The 16,339-nt window shown below is 35.8% G+C and overlaps 1 protein-coding gene across 5 annotated transcripts in view; it reads right to left on the reverse strand.

The window, feature by feature from the left end:
* The window catches only part of ANKRD12 (ankyrin repeat domain 12), a 136,679-nt gene that overhangs the window by 89,215 nt on the left and 31,125 nt on the right, over positions 1-16,339 (reverse strand). For all 5 annotated transcript variants that reach the window (XM_046671805.1, XM_046671803.1, XM_046671807.1 and 2 more), the window contains exon 2: positions 6,057-6,194. In XM_046671805.1, coding sequence (XP_046527761.1) covers positions 6,057-6,143 — 87 coding nt within the window. In that variant the 5' untranslated portion in view covers positions 6,144-6,194. The remainder of the gene's footprint in view (positions 1-6,056; positions 6,195-16,339) is intronic.

The following is a 16,339-nucleotide window of genomic DNA, read 5'->3' on the forward strand; positions in this document are numbered from 1 at the left end:
GACAGGGCTCCTCTTGTCTTGTCAGCTTGCCGCTGCTGCTTTACAAACATATGCACGTGCGCGTTGGTGGGGATCCCCTGCTCCATCCATTGGGCCAAGGTAGCGCACCAGGCAGGGGAGGGTGGGCACTTTCTTTTGTGAGTGCCATCTCGAGTACCCCAGCTCTGCATTCACTGTCTGTCAGGCTTGAAGTGGATGCCCCTGCAACTGCTTAGCTGCCTTGGTGTGGGGTGCTCCCACAGGCTATCTCCCGATAACTCCAAGAGTGCAAGTGTTCCCACAAAAGGCTGCCTTCTCTCCCTTCTCTCAGGGTCACCATCTGGCCGCCGTGAGATCCCACCCCTCAGTCCCTACCGCACGGGAGGAAAAAGAGCCCCTTACCTCCTTCTACTGTCTCTTGGGGGTGTCCAGCATCTCCACCCTCAGACATAAGGCTGTGTGGCTCTCTCAGATGTCTATTGTGTTGTGTGAATGTACTCTGTTGGTTTATGAATGTCCTTTACATCATATCTTAAGGGGGAGAGACTAAGGGAAGACCTCATTCTGCCAGAATGCTGACATCACTCTCTCAGATTCATCTTTTTTACATCTTCTGCTTGGATTACCCTTTTCTCCCACCTACCTGCTCATCACATACTTATTCATCCTTGAGCATCCAGATTAAGTATCTTTTCTTCTGTGAGACCATCGCTGAATCCCCTATAATTGACTGACTCCTGCTCTCCCTTTCATCTCATCATTGTACACTCACTATGTTCATTAGTGTGCTTCTTACAATGGTACAGAAATTCTCAAAGTATGGTCATGATATCATTTCAGGGGATATGCAAGATCAGAAATATGCTCATAATAACACTAAGATGTTATTCTATCTTTCTCTCTCATTCTTTCAAGAATGTATACTGGAGTTTTCTAGAGACTACATACACCACAAATGATATCCAAACATACTGAATGCAAAAGCAGATGAGAATTTGGCTATCTTCTGTTAAGTCAGACACTAAAGTTTTGCAAAATCAATGACACTCTTCCCACTAATATTTTTTGTCTTGCAGTATGTAGTTGTCTTCCATAAAAATATGTGTGTTAACATGTAATAGTTGTACTGTGTTTTAAACCAATTAAGAAACATTTAAAATTTTTTGTTTTACTTTCTCACATCAACTGATATATCAATATATTAACAACTTCTTTAGGATTATCAATTATGTTGAGGAGTATCAAGGGGTCCTGAGAGCAAAACATTTCAGACACAAAAGTAGACCAATTAGTTAAGAGTCTTCATAAAGATTTAGACCATGCTTTAACCACTCATTTGTTCCAAGGGCCACAGGAAAGGTACATAACACAACAGGAATCTCATAAAAGGTTTTTTTGGATAAAAATGAAGAAACTAATGAAGTCCATCTCCTTATGATTTGTCACCTTTGGCACATTAAAATACATTTGGGGAAACTTCTGTCTATGGTGGAGTGAAGATATTGGCAACTTATCTTGCCACGAGCCAATAATAAATCTGGAAACGGTTCCAGAAATTGAACAGAAGCAAACAACAAACTGAGAAGCACTTTCTTTAAGAAAAACTGCTGAACTATGGATAAGAATCATGAACATCTTTAGCATTCTTGCTGGGGTTGCTCTCATTTCCTGGCCAATGCTTAGTCTGCATCAAGTGCTCAAGGGTGGGGCTGGCAATGAAAACTAGCATCTTTGCTGCCAGAGAGCGTCAACTTGAATTAGTGTACAGAGCCAAACACACACACCCAGCCACTCTGTTGATAAAAATAGCAAACAAGGTAGGAAATGAATGGAGGTAGAAAAAGAAAAAAGACCTTGTTCTATTAGCCTAAGGTTGTGGTTCCACTGTCAGGGAGCGGAAGCTAGTGGACAAGTCAGAAATTTAACAAGGAGACTGAAGTAATGAGAGAGCCACAGACGGTGCTAGATAAGTGTCACACATCCCTGGCTGACAGAGAAGCTATGTAAATGTGCTGGGAAGACCTGAGAAGGACTAATCTCTCCATGTGTGTATATATATATCCCTGACTGACTAGAAGACTGCGTGCATATGCAAGGAAGCTCTGAGAGGGTCCAAGCTCTCTACATACTCTTAGTTGACTAGGAGGCTGCACACAAGGAAAGGGAAAACCTGGGTGAGTCCAGCAGAAAGTAAATGCCAGATCTGAAAAATGCCTGAACGTTGAATGCCACTCCCCAACACACAGGTAAGTCTGTTAGCAGAGGTGGAAGACTTATTGGCTCAGGGTGTTTGAGGATGACTTCTGACCAATCAATGGCTGTTGACTAATCTATGCAACACAAGGGCCAACACCCAGAAAGTGAGACTAAAAAAGCAAAAGAAAAAATGGACACCAGTGGTTGTGACAAACAGCACAGATAAACTCCTGATGTATTACCAAAAACAGAAAAAATGTAGCAACAATTAAAACTTTCAGGTGGAAAACAATGAGAATCCACAGCTGGTACAATACATGATCTAAATTGTCCAGCTTCCAATAAAAATTAAGACATACAAAAAAGCAAGGAAAAAAGTATTCAATGCAAACTTCTCTAAGTGGGCCCAGATATTAGATTTGCCGAAGACTATAAAGCAGCTATCCTAAAGAAAGGAATAAATAAAACAATATTTAAAGAACTAAAGTAAGACAACAATGACTTATTAAATAGAGAATATCAAAAAAAGAAAAATTACAAAAGAAGTCAAATGGAAATACCAGATATGCAAAGCAGAGTAACTGGAAATGTATTTGATATGTTCAACAGCAAAGGTGAGATGGCACGAAAAAAAGAAAAAAAAAATCAGTAAATTAACCATCCCAAATTTCATGAAAACTATTAATCTACAAATCCAAGAAGCTCAACAAATCTCAAGTAGGATAAACACAAAGGGATCGTACATACATTAAGGTCAAACTGCTTCAATACAAGACAGAGAGCAGCAATGAAAAAAAATCATCACCACAAGAGTACAATTATAATACAGCTGACTTCTCATCAGAAACAGTTAAAGCAAGAAAGAAGTGGGATGACATATGGTTGTCTCTTGGTATCCACAGGGGATTGGTTCCAGGAACCCACCTGGATGCCAAAATGCATGAACTCCCACAGATACCTAAATGTGTGGATGCTTCAAGTGTCTTACATAAAATGGCGGATGACAATGAATAAAGTCGGCCTTCCGTTAACAACTGTGAACACAAATCCTGCAGATAATGAAGGCTCACTGTTGTACTCAATCTACTAAAAGAAAAAGAGTCAACTTAAGAATTGTCCATCCAACAAAACTACCCTTTAAAAAGAAAGGCCATCACAAAACACCACCTATTGTATAACTCCATTTATATAAAATATCCAGAACAGGCAAATCTATAAAGACAAAGTGAATTAGTGGCTGCTGAGGGTTGTGGGGGTTGGGGACAGAACACGAAGGGACTACTAATCAGTACACAGTGTCTCTTTTTTGGGTGAAAAAGTTCTAAAATTGATAGTGGTGATGATTGCACAATTCTGCATATACTAAAAACTATTGAACTGTACACTTTAATTGAAAAAACTGTACAGTATGTGAATTATATCTCAATAAAGCTGTAATTAAAAAATGGCAAAATCAAGATATCCCTAGATCAATGAAGACTGAGAGAAATCATGGCTAAAGATCTGTCTTACAGTAAATACTATGGAAAATTCTTCTAGACACTAAGGAAATGATACCAGACAGTAAATTAAATCAAATTAAGAGTGCCAAAATTGGTAAATTTGTAGGTAAAATGAACTGTATAAATATATATTTCTCTTCTTTCTTTAAAAGATAAGATTGTATAAAACAATAATTATAACATTCTGTTGCTGGGTTAATACAAATGAAGTTGTAATCTATATTATGTAGACAGCACAAAGGAAAGGAAGGAAAAAGAGCTATATAGGAGCAAAGTTGCTGGAATTTTACTGGAATTAAGTCAATACTAACCTGTAGTAAAAGGATACATGTTATAATCCCTAGATCAGTATCATAAGATTACAATGTAAGAAACATAGTTTAATAAAATCATAGAACTTTAAGTAGTACACTGAAAAATATTTAAAACAAAAAAAGGAAGCACAGATGGGAGAGAAATAAAAAAGACATGAAACATATCAGAACAGAGAGCAAAATGGCAGATATAAATCCAAACTTTCAATAATTACATTCAATGTTAGTGGCTTAAACACTGCATTCAAAAGGCAGAGACTGCCAATGCAATCAGGCAAGAAAAAGAAATAAAAGTATCCATGTTGGCAAAGAAGTAAAATTATCTTTATCATAAATGACATGATTCCATATGTAGAAATTCCTAAGGTATTCACAAACTTTTAGAACCAATAAATGAGTGCAGTAAGGCTGCAGGGTACAAGTGTACTATATAAAAGTCAATTGTAGGAGCTGGCCAGGTGGCATAGTGGTTAAGTTCGTGTGCTCTGCTTTGGCAGCCCGTGGTGTGTGGGTTTGGATCCTGGGTGCAGAACTACACATTGCTCATCAAGCTGTGCTGTGGCGGTGTCCCACATATAAAAATAGAGGAAGATTGGCACAGAAGTTAGCTCAGGGTCCATCTTCCTCACCAAAAAACCCCACAAAAAACAACTGTATTTCTACATACTAGCAATAAAAAATCCAAAATGAAATTATCCACAATAGCATCCAAAAGAATAAAATACCAGTAATTTAACAACGGAAGTGCAAGATTTGTAAACTGAAAACTCTACAAAGCATCACTCAGGGAAAGTGAAAATCTAAATAAATAGATATTCTGTGGTGATGGATTGGAAGACATATTGTTAAGATGGCAATACTATTCAAAGTGATCTATAGATTCATTCTACAGATTCAATGAAATTCCTATCAAAATCTCCGTAGGCTTTTTTGCAGGAACTGACAAAGTAACGCTAAAACTTACATGGAAATGCAAAGGACCCTGAATAGCCAAAACAACTTTTACAAAGAACAAAGTTTGAAAACTCACACTTCCTGATTTTGAAAGCAGATTTGGGGATCCCTGCGGGTTGGAGTGGGAACAAGGACTGACTACAAATGGGCATGAGGATCTTTTAACAATGACGGAAACAGTATATATTGGATTGTGATAATGGTTGCACAACTCTATAAATTTACTAAATAGTCACCAAATTCTACACTAAATGAGTAAATGTAATGGAATATAAATTATACCTCAATAAAGTTGTTAAAAGATTTGCACACATATATTCACAGTAGCTTTATTCATATGAGCCAAAAAGTGGAACCATTTCAGATATCCTTCAACAACAAAACACCTCAGGGGAAAAAAAACAAAAGGAAAAAAACAAGAAAGAAAGAAAAATTCAAAGATAATACGTAAAACTAACTAGATAAAGGAGAGTCTAAGGAGAGAGAGGAGAACATTGCAGAAATCTAAATGAAGGTTTTGAAGGTCTAAATTAAATAGGAATGCAGAAGGATAGAGGTAAAAAGACAGAATCACAAGTCACTGGCAAGGACGACTAATCAACAACAAACACTGCTAACATTTACTGAGCACTTACTATGTACCAAGCATTGTATTAAATAAGCACAATACTTATGTCATTTTACCGTCACAGCAATTCTATCAAGCACTAATTGTCCTCTAATCCAGACAGATACCGAGGTTGTAAAAGTTACATAAATCATCCAAGGTTATATACAAGGAAAACGGAACAGCTACTGTGTATGTGTGTTTTGGTACCAGGGCTCAGGTGAAGAAATGCCAAACAACTGTGAGGTCTTAGATTTTTTCCCCTCTCTTAATGATTTTTTAAGTAATCGTGTGATCTTAGTAACTGTGTTATCTCAGGGAATGGAAAACCATCTTATGCCCAGGAATCCAAATTATTTCTAAATGGCTTAGAAAAATGGTATAGATTTATCTGGCATCCATACTGCTTTTTATCTTATGAGTAATTACTAAAACTTCAAAATCAGCGAGTCTTTTTCCCAGTTCCAAGAGTCAACAAATCTTTAGTATAATCACATCACATACCTTTCTTCCATATGGTTTTTCGACCATATTGCTATCACTGTCAGAATTTTCACTCTGAACTGGTTTTGTGAACCCAGATTTGGGCATCTTATAGCTGTTCAGCTAGCTGATGCTTTTATCAGTCTTCTCATCCTGGATCTGTAAAGAATGAATATATAAGGGTTATTTATATACATATGCAATAAAACCGACTTAAAGTTTATGAGCCACAATGAGTGCAATTTGGTTTTCTCTCTCTATCTACAATTTATTTTCTCAGAGAGGCTATAATAACCTAAAATAAGTTTCAACAATTTAAGCTTCTAATTACAGTTCTCTTGTTCAAGACCACTCAACTTGTCACTGAAAAGAAAAAAAGTACTTTTATATTTCTTCACACATTCTCTAGACTAATATCCAGTTTTCTGGCCACTAGAAGCAGACAAAGTGGAAGGAATGGCAAAGAATTTGTCATTCCAAGCATAGCTCCAGAGATAGGAGGTATTAATAGATTCTCTGGTAGTTCTGCATTGGTCTGGAAGCTATTTCTGAAGATTCAACCAAGAACCTGAAAGGTTTGAAGTTATTTTACAACATAACTAATTCTATTTTAAATTAAATTAAATTAATTAAACCCTTCCTACTTAAAATCCCTAGAGTGGTTTACTTTCCTTCACTGAACTCTCAGACATCCTCAGGCATTCAGTTACTTTATCAACCTACTCATTGATTTAATCTTTATCATACTGTTCTGTAATTATCACTTCACGTATCGTTCTCTTTCCAATTTGTTCAGCCTTCTGTCTCCTGCACTGCAAGTTGACTTAATAGGCTAAGGACCCTCTTAGAAGCTTATGCTAACGTACAAGGTTACACTTGAGAGATCCAGAAAAAATTCCAAGAAGGGGGTTTTACATATAAAAGGGGAAGCCATGAGGCTAGACCTGTGTTGCTGTCTGATGACCTATTAGCCACATATGGTTGCTGAAAGTTAGATAAATTAAAATTAAAGTGCAGATATACAACATTTCTATTATCACAGAAAGCTCTATTGCACAGCACTGGGCTAGACTGAGGCTGCTGGCCAACAGGAGCATGACTTGGTCAGAAGCAGAACGACTGACAAGTTTAATTTTAACTATTCCATGCTCTAAATTCACTATAAATGGATATCATAGGTCTAACTAAGCTACATTCTAGTATCTATGTTAATTATTAAACCTCAAGACAACTTGAAGAGAGGATTAGAAAACTCTTATGTGCTTCAAATTGTTCTATTGGTGCTTTAAATTTTATTCGGTTTCTACAGAAACAAAAGCAAAAATCCCTTAAATGAACTGAATTAATTTGTAAATTATCAAAACTAGATTAATCTGGATACAGCCAAATTAAGAGTATATTCCAAAACAAAAAACTGCTAGAGTTCAAACAGTTCAAATCTTTCACTTTATTGAGGAGGAAACAAACTTGAAGAAATAAACTTGTTTGACACTACACACGAGAGGCAGTTTACCTTGGGGCCACTCAACTGTTTCAATTATGACCACATAACAGAATCATTTAAACATAGCACTGTCCCCAAAACTAGCCCTGTGTAAAGCTTCCAGAGTTAGAGAGTTATAAGTCATATATAAACAAAAATTCTGACCCAAAAGCAAAATGGAGCTGTAAACATCGACAGGCAAGACTATAAAGAGAAAGCAGCATCTCCTTTGTAGATCATGCAAAGCAAGTTAATGGTGAACGAAGGAGTGTCTTATTTTTTGAGAAAATTATACATGCCAATAATATTATATTAATAGACTGTATGTTTAAAAAAACCCTTATATTATTTTTCATTAACTCAAAAAATTTCAGACCTAGCAATAAAAACCACAATTAGATTCCAAAAATATTACTTCAATCAACAAATACTAAGCACTTAATACGTAGTTAGGTTCTGGGTCCACAATCTATATTGTAATCACTAGAGCAACCACTATAAAAACTATGCAAAGAGATAATAAATAATACATTATGTAAACTACACTGGAATATTTTAAAATGTACAAATAACCCAACAGCAGGCAGAAAAAGAACTGAGGAATGAAAAACAGAAAGAACAGACAAAATAATAAAATTATAGACCTAATCCAAAAATATCAATAATTATAAGAATGCAAATGGTTCAAACACACCCATTAGAAGACAAAGACTGTCAGAAGAAGGGAAAAAATGACCAAACTATATGCTACTAACAAGAATTTCACTTCAAACATAATGACACAGGTAGGTTAAAAGTAAAAGAGTGGAAAAAAATATGCCATGCAAGCACTAATCAAAGGAATGCTGAAGTAACCGTATTAACATTAGACAAAATAGACCTCAGAGCAAAGAGGGACATTACATATTACAAACTGATAAAAGTGTCAGTTCACTAAATGTGCATGCAACTAGCAAGAGAGCTTCAAAATACAGGAAGCAAAAACTGACAGAAGAAATAGACAAATTCATGATTATAGTTGGAGGCTTCAACAACTCTCCTGAGTAAGACAGAAAATTAACAAGGATATGAAAGAACTGAAAAATGTCATTGATTCGAATCAAGGGACTCTAATTGATGTTTCTTTAAAAATGTGCCCAATAAGAGAACACTCATTCTTTCCAAGGGCACACAATATTCACCAAGATAGGCCATATCACGGATCATAAACGAATGGAAATAAATTTAAAATAATTAAAATCCTACAAAATTTGTTCTTACACAATAAAGAAATCAAACCAGACTCATTTATAGAAAGATAACAGGAATATATCCAAATTAAAAAATAAAGAAAAAAATCAATGAAATTGAAAATTAGTTCTCTAAAAAGATCAATAAATCTCTGTTTTAAAAATCAACTCAAAATGAATTAAAGACTTGAAGGTAGGGGGCCAGCCCGGTGGTGCAGCAGTTAAGTTTTGCACATTCTGCTTTAGAGGCCTGGGATTCACTGGTTCGGATCCCTGGTGCAGACATGGCACCACTTGGCAAGCCACGCTGTGGTAAGTGTCCCACATATAAAGTAGAGGAATATAGCATGGATGTTAGCTCACGGCCAGTCTTCCTCAGCAAAAAGAAGACTGGCAGCAGATGTTAGCTCAGGGCTAATCTTCCTCAAAAAAAACAAAAAAAAGACATGAAGGTAAGACATGAAACCATAATACTCCTAAAAGAAAATATAGGCAGTACATTCTTTGCTATCAGCCTTAGAAGGATCTTTTTGAATACTATGACTACTTGGACAAGGGAAACACAAGAAAACATAAACAAGTGTGACTTCATCAGAGTAAACAGCTTCTGCAAGGCAAAGGAAACCAGGAACAAAATGAAAAGACAACCCACCAACTGGGAGAAAACATTTGCAAAGCATATATCCGACAAGGGGTTAACATAAAGATATAAAGAACTCATATTCCAAAATATAAAGAACTCATACAACTCAACAACAAAAAACAAACAACCTGAATCAAAAAATGGGCAGAGGATACGAACAGACGTTTTTCAAAGAAGATATGAAGATGACCAATAAGCACATGAAAAGATGTTCAACATCACTAATCATCAGGGAAACGTAAATCAAAACTACACTGAGATATCACCTGACACCCATTAGAATAGTGATAAACACCAAGACAAAAAATAATAAATGCTGGAAAGGATGTGGAGAAAAGGGAATCCTCATAAACTGTGGGTCGGAATGCAAACTGTTGCAGCCACTATGGAAAACAGTATGGAGATTTCTCAAAAAATTAAAAATAGAAATACCATACAACCCAGCTAGCCTACTACTGGCTATTTATCCAAACAACTTGAAATCAACAATTCAAAGAGACTTATATGTTCATTGCAGCATTATTCACAATAGCCAAGACCTGGGAGCAACACAAGTGCCTATCGACTGATGAACGGATAAAGATGTGGTAAATGTATACAACTGAATACTCCTCCTAAAAAAAGACAAAATCATCCCATTTGCAACAACATGGATGGAACTTGAGAATATAATGTTAAGCGAGATAAGCCAGACAAAGACAAACACTGTATGATTTCATTCATACGTGCAAGACAAACACACACATAGACAAAGAAATCAGACCAGTGGTTACCAGAGGGGAAGGGCATTGGGAGGTGGGCATAGGGGTAAAGGGGCACAGATATATATGGTGACAGACAAACAACAACGTACGATCAAAATTTCACGATGTTATGCCACAACTAGAAGGACCTGTAACTAAGATATACAACTATGTACTGGGGGAATTTGGGGAGACAATGCAGGAAAAAAAAATTCACGATGTTATAAATTATTATGATCTCAATAAAAAAAGAAAGAAAATCCTCCTTAGTTATAAAATAAATCAGATCCTGAAAAACAGAAAAATTCTCTGTTGTCAGTTCCATAGAGTTGATTCCAACTCTTAGCAACTCTCTGTACAGCAGAGCAGAACCCTGCCCGATCTTTCTGTGCCATTCTCTCACCTTCTGGTGCTATATCAGACAGTGCTCTGCCGCTATTCATAGGGTTTTGGTGGCAAATTTTTGTGGAAGTAGGTGGCCAGGTCCTTCTTCCTAGCCTGTTTTAGTCTGGAAGCTCAGCTGAAACTTGTCCACCATGGCTGATCCTGCTGGTATTTGACATACTGGTGGCATAGCTTTCAGCATCATAGCAACACACAGCCACCACAGGAGGACAACTGACAGATGCTGTGGTTCCATGACTGGGAAATGAAATTGGGCCACAGTGGTGAGAGGGCTGAATCTTAACTAGACCACAAAGCTGACTAGTAAATCTTTAGCCAGATCTATTAGAAATAAAAGAGAGACCTACATAACCAAAATCAACAATGGAAGAGGAAATATCACTACAGGTCCTATAAACACATAGATGATAATAACGGAATATTATGAACAACTTTATACAAATAAATTCAACAAATTAAATGAAATAAACAAATTCCTTGAAAGGCACACACTACCAAAGCTCACGGAAGAAAACATAATTTCAATACCTCAATATTTATTAAACAAATTGACTTCACATTTAAAAACAAAGAAAACTCCAGGCCTAGATGGCTTCAATGGTAAATTCTACAAAACACACAAGGAAGAAATAATACCAATTCTATACAAACTCTCCTGAAAAAGGAAAGAGGTAGGAACATATTTTATGAGGCCAACAAAACCCTGATACCAAAAGTGGAGTCTTTCAAAATAAAACTACAGACCAATATACCTCACGATCATACACAAAACATTCTCAACAAAATATCAGCAAATCAAAACTAACTATACATAAAAAGGATAAACACATCATGATCAAGTGGGATTTATCCCAGGAATTCAAGGTCAGCTGAATGTTTGAAAATCAATCTGTGTAATTCACTGTATTAACAGACTAAAAGCAATTAAAAAAAAGATCATTTCAACAGATACAGAAAAAGCATTTGATAAAATTTAATGTTCACTGATGACAAACAACTCTCAGCAAACTAGTGATAAAACACAACTTAAATGCCTTCTTTCTCTCCTAAGATCAACAATGAGGCAAGGATGTCCACTCTCATCACTTTCCCTCCAACCAGCTTTAGTGAGGTATAACTGACAAAAACTGTATATATTTAAAGTATACAATGTGATGATGTGATATACGTATACACTGTGAAATATTACCACAATCAAGCTAATTAACACACCCATCACCTCACACAGTTAGCATTTTCTGTGTGTGTTGTAAGAACACTTATGGTTTACTCTCTTAGCAAATTTCAAGTATATAGTACAGTATTATTAACTATAGTTGCCATGCTGTACATTTACATCCCCAGAACTTACTCATCTTATAACTGAAAGTTTGTATCTTTTGACCATCTTCCCATTTCCCCCACTCCCTGAGCCCCTGGCAACCACCATTCTACTTTCTGCTTCTCTGAGTTCATCAAAGGCAGGATCTCCCTTTTTTATGGCTAAATAATATTGCATTGTAAATATATATACCACATATTCTGTCTTCATTCATCCATCAACAGACACTTAGGTTGATTCTATACTTTGGCTATTGTGAATAATGCTGCAACAAACATGGGAGTACAAATTTCTGAAATACTGATTTTATTTCCTTTGGATATATACCCAGAAGTGGAATTGCTGGATCAGAGGGCAGTTCCAGTTTTAATTTTTTGAAGAAGCTCCATACTGTTTTCAATAATGGCTGCACCAACTTACACTCCCACCAACAGTATACAAGGGACTCTTTCCGCCACACCCTTACCAACACCTGCTCTCTCTTGCCTTTTTGGTAATAGCCATCCTTACAGGCATGAGGTGATATCTGACTGTGGTTTTGATTTGCATTTCCCTGATGACTACTGATGTTGAGCACCTTTTCATATACTTGGCCACCTGCATGTTTTCTTTGGAAAAGCATCTGTTCTGGTCCTTTGCCCACTTTTTAACTGGGTTATTTTACTCTACTTTTTTGCTATTGAGTTGTATGACTTCGTTCTTTATTTTGGACATTAACCTCTTATCAGATGTATGGTTTGCAAATATTTTCTCCCACCCCATAGGCTGCTTTTTCACTTCATTTGTCATGCAATTTCTTTCATCAATGTCTTATACTTTTAACTTGATGTGGTCCCATTTATTTATTTTTGCTTGTGTTACCTGTGCTTGTGGCATCATATTCATGAAATCACTGCCAAGACCAATGTTAAGGTGGTTTTCCCCTATATTTTCTTGTAGGAATTTTATTGTTTTAGGTTTTATATTTAAGTCGTTAATCCATTTCAATATTGGGGTATGGTCTAAGGGTCCAATTTCATTCTTCTGCATGTAGATATCCAGTTTTCCCAACATCGCTCATTGAAAATACTGTCCTTTCCTCATTTTGTGCTCTTGTCAAAGATTAGTTTATCATATATGCATACACTTATTTCTGGGCTCTCTATTCTGTTCCATTGGTCTGTCTGTTTTGATGCCAGTACCATTCTGTTTTGATTACTACAGCTTTGTAATAGAGCTTGAATTCTGGAAGTGTGACACCTCCAGCTTTGTTCTTCTTTCTCAAGACTGCTTTGGCTATTTGGTATCTTTTCTGGTTCGATACAAATTTCAGGATTGTTTTTTCTACTTCTGCAAAAAATACCATTGGAATTTTGATAGAGATTGCTTTGAATCTGTAGATCACTTTAGGTACTATAGACATTTTATTAATTCTTTCCTATCCATGCACTCAAGATATCTTTCTACTTATTTGTCTTCAACTTCTTTTGTCAATATCTTATCTTTCACCTCCTTGGTTCAATTTATTCCTAAGTATTTTATTCTTTTTGATGGTACTGTAAACGGAATTTTCATTTTAAATTTTTTCTTCAGATAATTCGTTGTTGCTGTATATAAATGCAACTACTATTTTGTATGTTGATTTTGTATCTGGCAAACGTACTGAATTCATTTATTAGTTTCAGTAATCTTTTTGGTGGAATCTTTAGGGTTTTTTTAATACATAAGATCACGTCATCTGCAAACAGAGACAACTTAACTTATTCTTTTCTGATTTGGATGTCTTTTATTTCCTTTTCTTGCCTAACTGCTCTGGCTAGGACTTTCAGTACTATGTTGAATAGAAATGGTGAGAGCAGGCACCCTTGTCTAGTTCCTGATCTTAGAGGCAAAGCTAAAGCTTTTCACTGCTGAGTATGTTCACTGTGTGCTTATATATATGGCCATTTTTGTGCTAAGGCACATTCTTTCGATACCTAATTTGTTAAGAGTTTTTATCATGAAAGGATATTGAATTTTGTCAATGCTTTTTCTGCATCTATGCAGATGACTGCACCACTCCTATTCAAAATTGTACTTACCGGTGGTCCTAACTAGTTCAATAAGGCAAGAAAAATAAAGTAAAGGTATATATAGCTTGGAAAAGAAGTAAAACAGGTCTTATTTCTGGATGACATGATCATCTATGTAGCCAAAGGCAAGATATCTACAGAGAAACTGCTAGAACTTATAAGTAAGCATAGGAAGGACATAGGATACACATTCAATATATTAAAATTGATTTTATTTCCATATATTAGCAAGAAGCAATTGCAAATTGAAATTTAAAATATGACATACAAGAGCATCACAAATACTAAATTCTTAGCAATAAATATAACAATACATGTAAGACAATGCATGTATTGACAAATACAAAACACCGCCGAAATAAATTAAAGACCTAAATAAATGGAGAGCTATACTATGTTTATGGATTAGAAGACTGAGTATTGATAAGATGTCGATTCTGCCCCAAACTGACCTGCAAATTCAATGTAATCATAGTCAAAATCCCAGGACTTTTTTTTTAATAGAAAATGACAAACTGTAGATCATATATACGTAAAAATGTTAATGGCCTAGAAAAGTCTAAATAATTTTGGGAAAAAGCCAAATTCACAGACTCATATTACCTGATTTCACTACTTAGTATAAAGATACAGCAAGCAAGACAGTGTTTACTGGCTAAAAGACAGACTTTCAGATTAGTGAAACAGATCCAAAGTCCAGAAACAGACTTCTACATATACGTCCAACTGATTTTCAAAAAGCTGCCAATGCAATTATCGGGGAAAGGATATAGTCCTTTTAACAAATGGTGTTGGAAGAACTGTATTTCCATATCGCCCCCCAACAGCTTTGACCCTTACCTCACCTCATAGAGAAATATTACCACAAAATGCATCACATCCTAAACGTGCTAAAGTTATATGTTTTCTAGTAGAAAACAGACTATTTTAGTGACCTTGAGTTAGAGATTTCTTAAATAGGCTATGAGAAGTAGAAACTATAAAAGGAAAAATGTGGATAAGTTCGACTTCACAAATCAAACTTGCTCTCTTTAAATGACATTATTAAGAAAAATGGAAAGCAAATCATACTGGGAGAAAATATTTGCAAATCATATCTTTATAAAGGACTTCATCCAGAATATACAAGTAACTTTTACAAAGCAGTAAGAAGATGATAATCTGATTTTAAAAGGACCAAAAGATTCTAACAGTTCACCAAAGACTATATAATAAATGACAAGCACAGAAAAACATGCTCAATCTCATTTGTCATCAGGGGATTAATAATGAGATGTCACTTTATACTCAAAAGAACAGCTAAAATTAAAAAGAATAAGGAAGACCAAGTATTAACATGTAGAGAAACTGGAACTCTCATATATCGCTGGGGGTTAGGAGGAAATGCAAAGTGGTACAGCAACTTTACAAATGAAAATAGCTAGTGGCATCTTTGTGTGGCTAAGAAGAATTATTCTTTTCTTCTATCTTTCGTATGACATTCTTGGTGGCTATTACACTGCTTGTTCTTGAATCTCCTTGCCCTAAGGCTGTGCAGAGGCTTCAATACTTGTTAAGGGCCAACCATCTTCAAGCTTTATGATAGACTTTGCTATCCATCAGGTAAGGGATGCAGTTTAAAGCTTTGATTCTGTCTTTTCAAAGACGTTTCTTCCTTTTCAATAAATATATTTTTGCTCCTTATAGACCAAAGAGTCTATTTATTCACCTAACAGCAAGTCACTTCCAGGGTTGACAGTCTATAAATGTATGCTATTACATTCAAAAGTTTTTCCACTCTATTTAGCTATAGCAGTAAAATATATCTTCTATTTTCTTGTTTTTATAAAAATGATATTACTATTTGTGATCATTCAAGGGACACTAAAAATAGTACACATGGATGTATTTGGTTTTTTGCTGAAAAAGATTTGTCCTGAGCCAACATCCACTGCCAATCTTCCTCTTTTTGTATGTGAGCCACCACCACAGCATGGCCACTGACAGACGAATGGTATAGGTTCACGCCCAGGAACTGAACTTGGGCCGCCAAAGTGGAGTGTGCTGAACTTAACCACTAGGCCACCAGGGCTGGTCCTAAAAATATATTTTTCAATATTACTGCTATCTCTGAATAATTGTTTATAATGGAGATAAAACATTCTAGTTGCTATTCACAGGTAGCAAGTCCACATAAACAGGTACATCGAAAACTCTAGTGTAAACTAAACATCACTTGGGTGAAGAAGTTGTATATGTGCCATCTATTTCTTTAGTACAAGCACTTTAAGAACAAAGATAATTCTTAACTCAGTCAACATTACACCAAAAACTCAAAAATTCCTATCATAGTGAGGAGTAACAGATAAGTGACTATTTCTGGTTAACACCATTGACTTGAAGCATTCTTCATATTCAGTCTCATGTCCCACTGCCCCTCCTTCCTACAT

The sequence above is a fragment of the Equus quagga genome, chromosome 9, assembly GCF_021613505.1.
Source record: "Equus quagga isolate Etosha38 chromosome 9, UCLA_HA_Equagga_1.0, whole genome shotgun sequence".
Classification (NCBI taxonomy): Eukaryota; Metazoa; Chordata; class Mammalia; order Perissodactyla; family Equidae; genus Equus; species Equus quagga.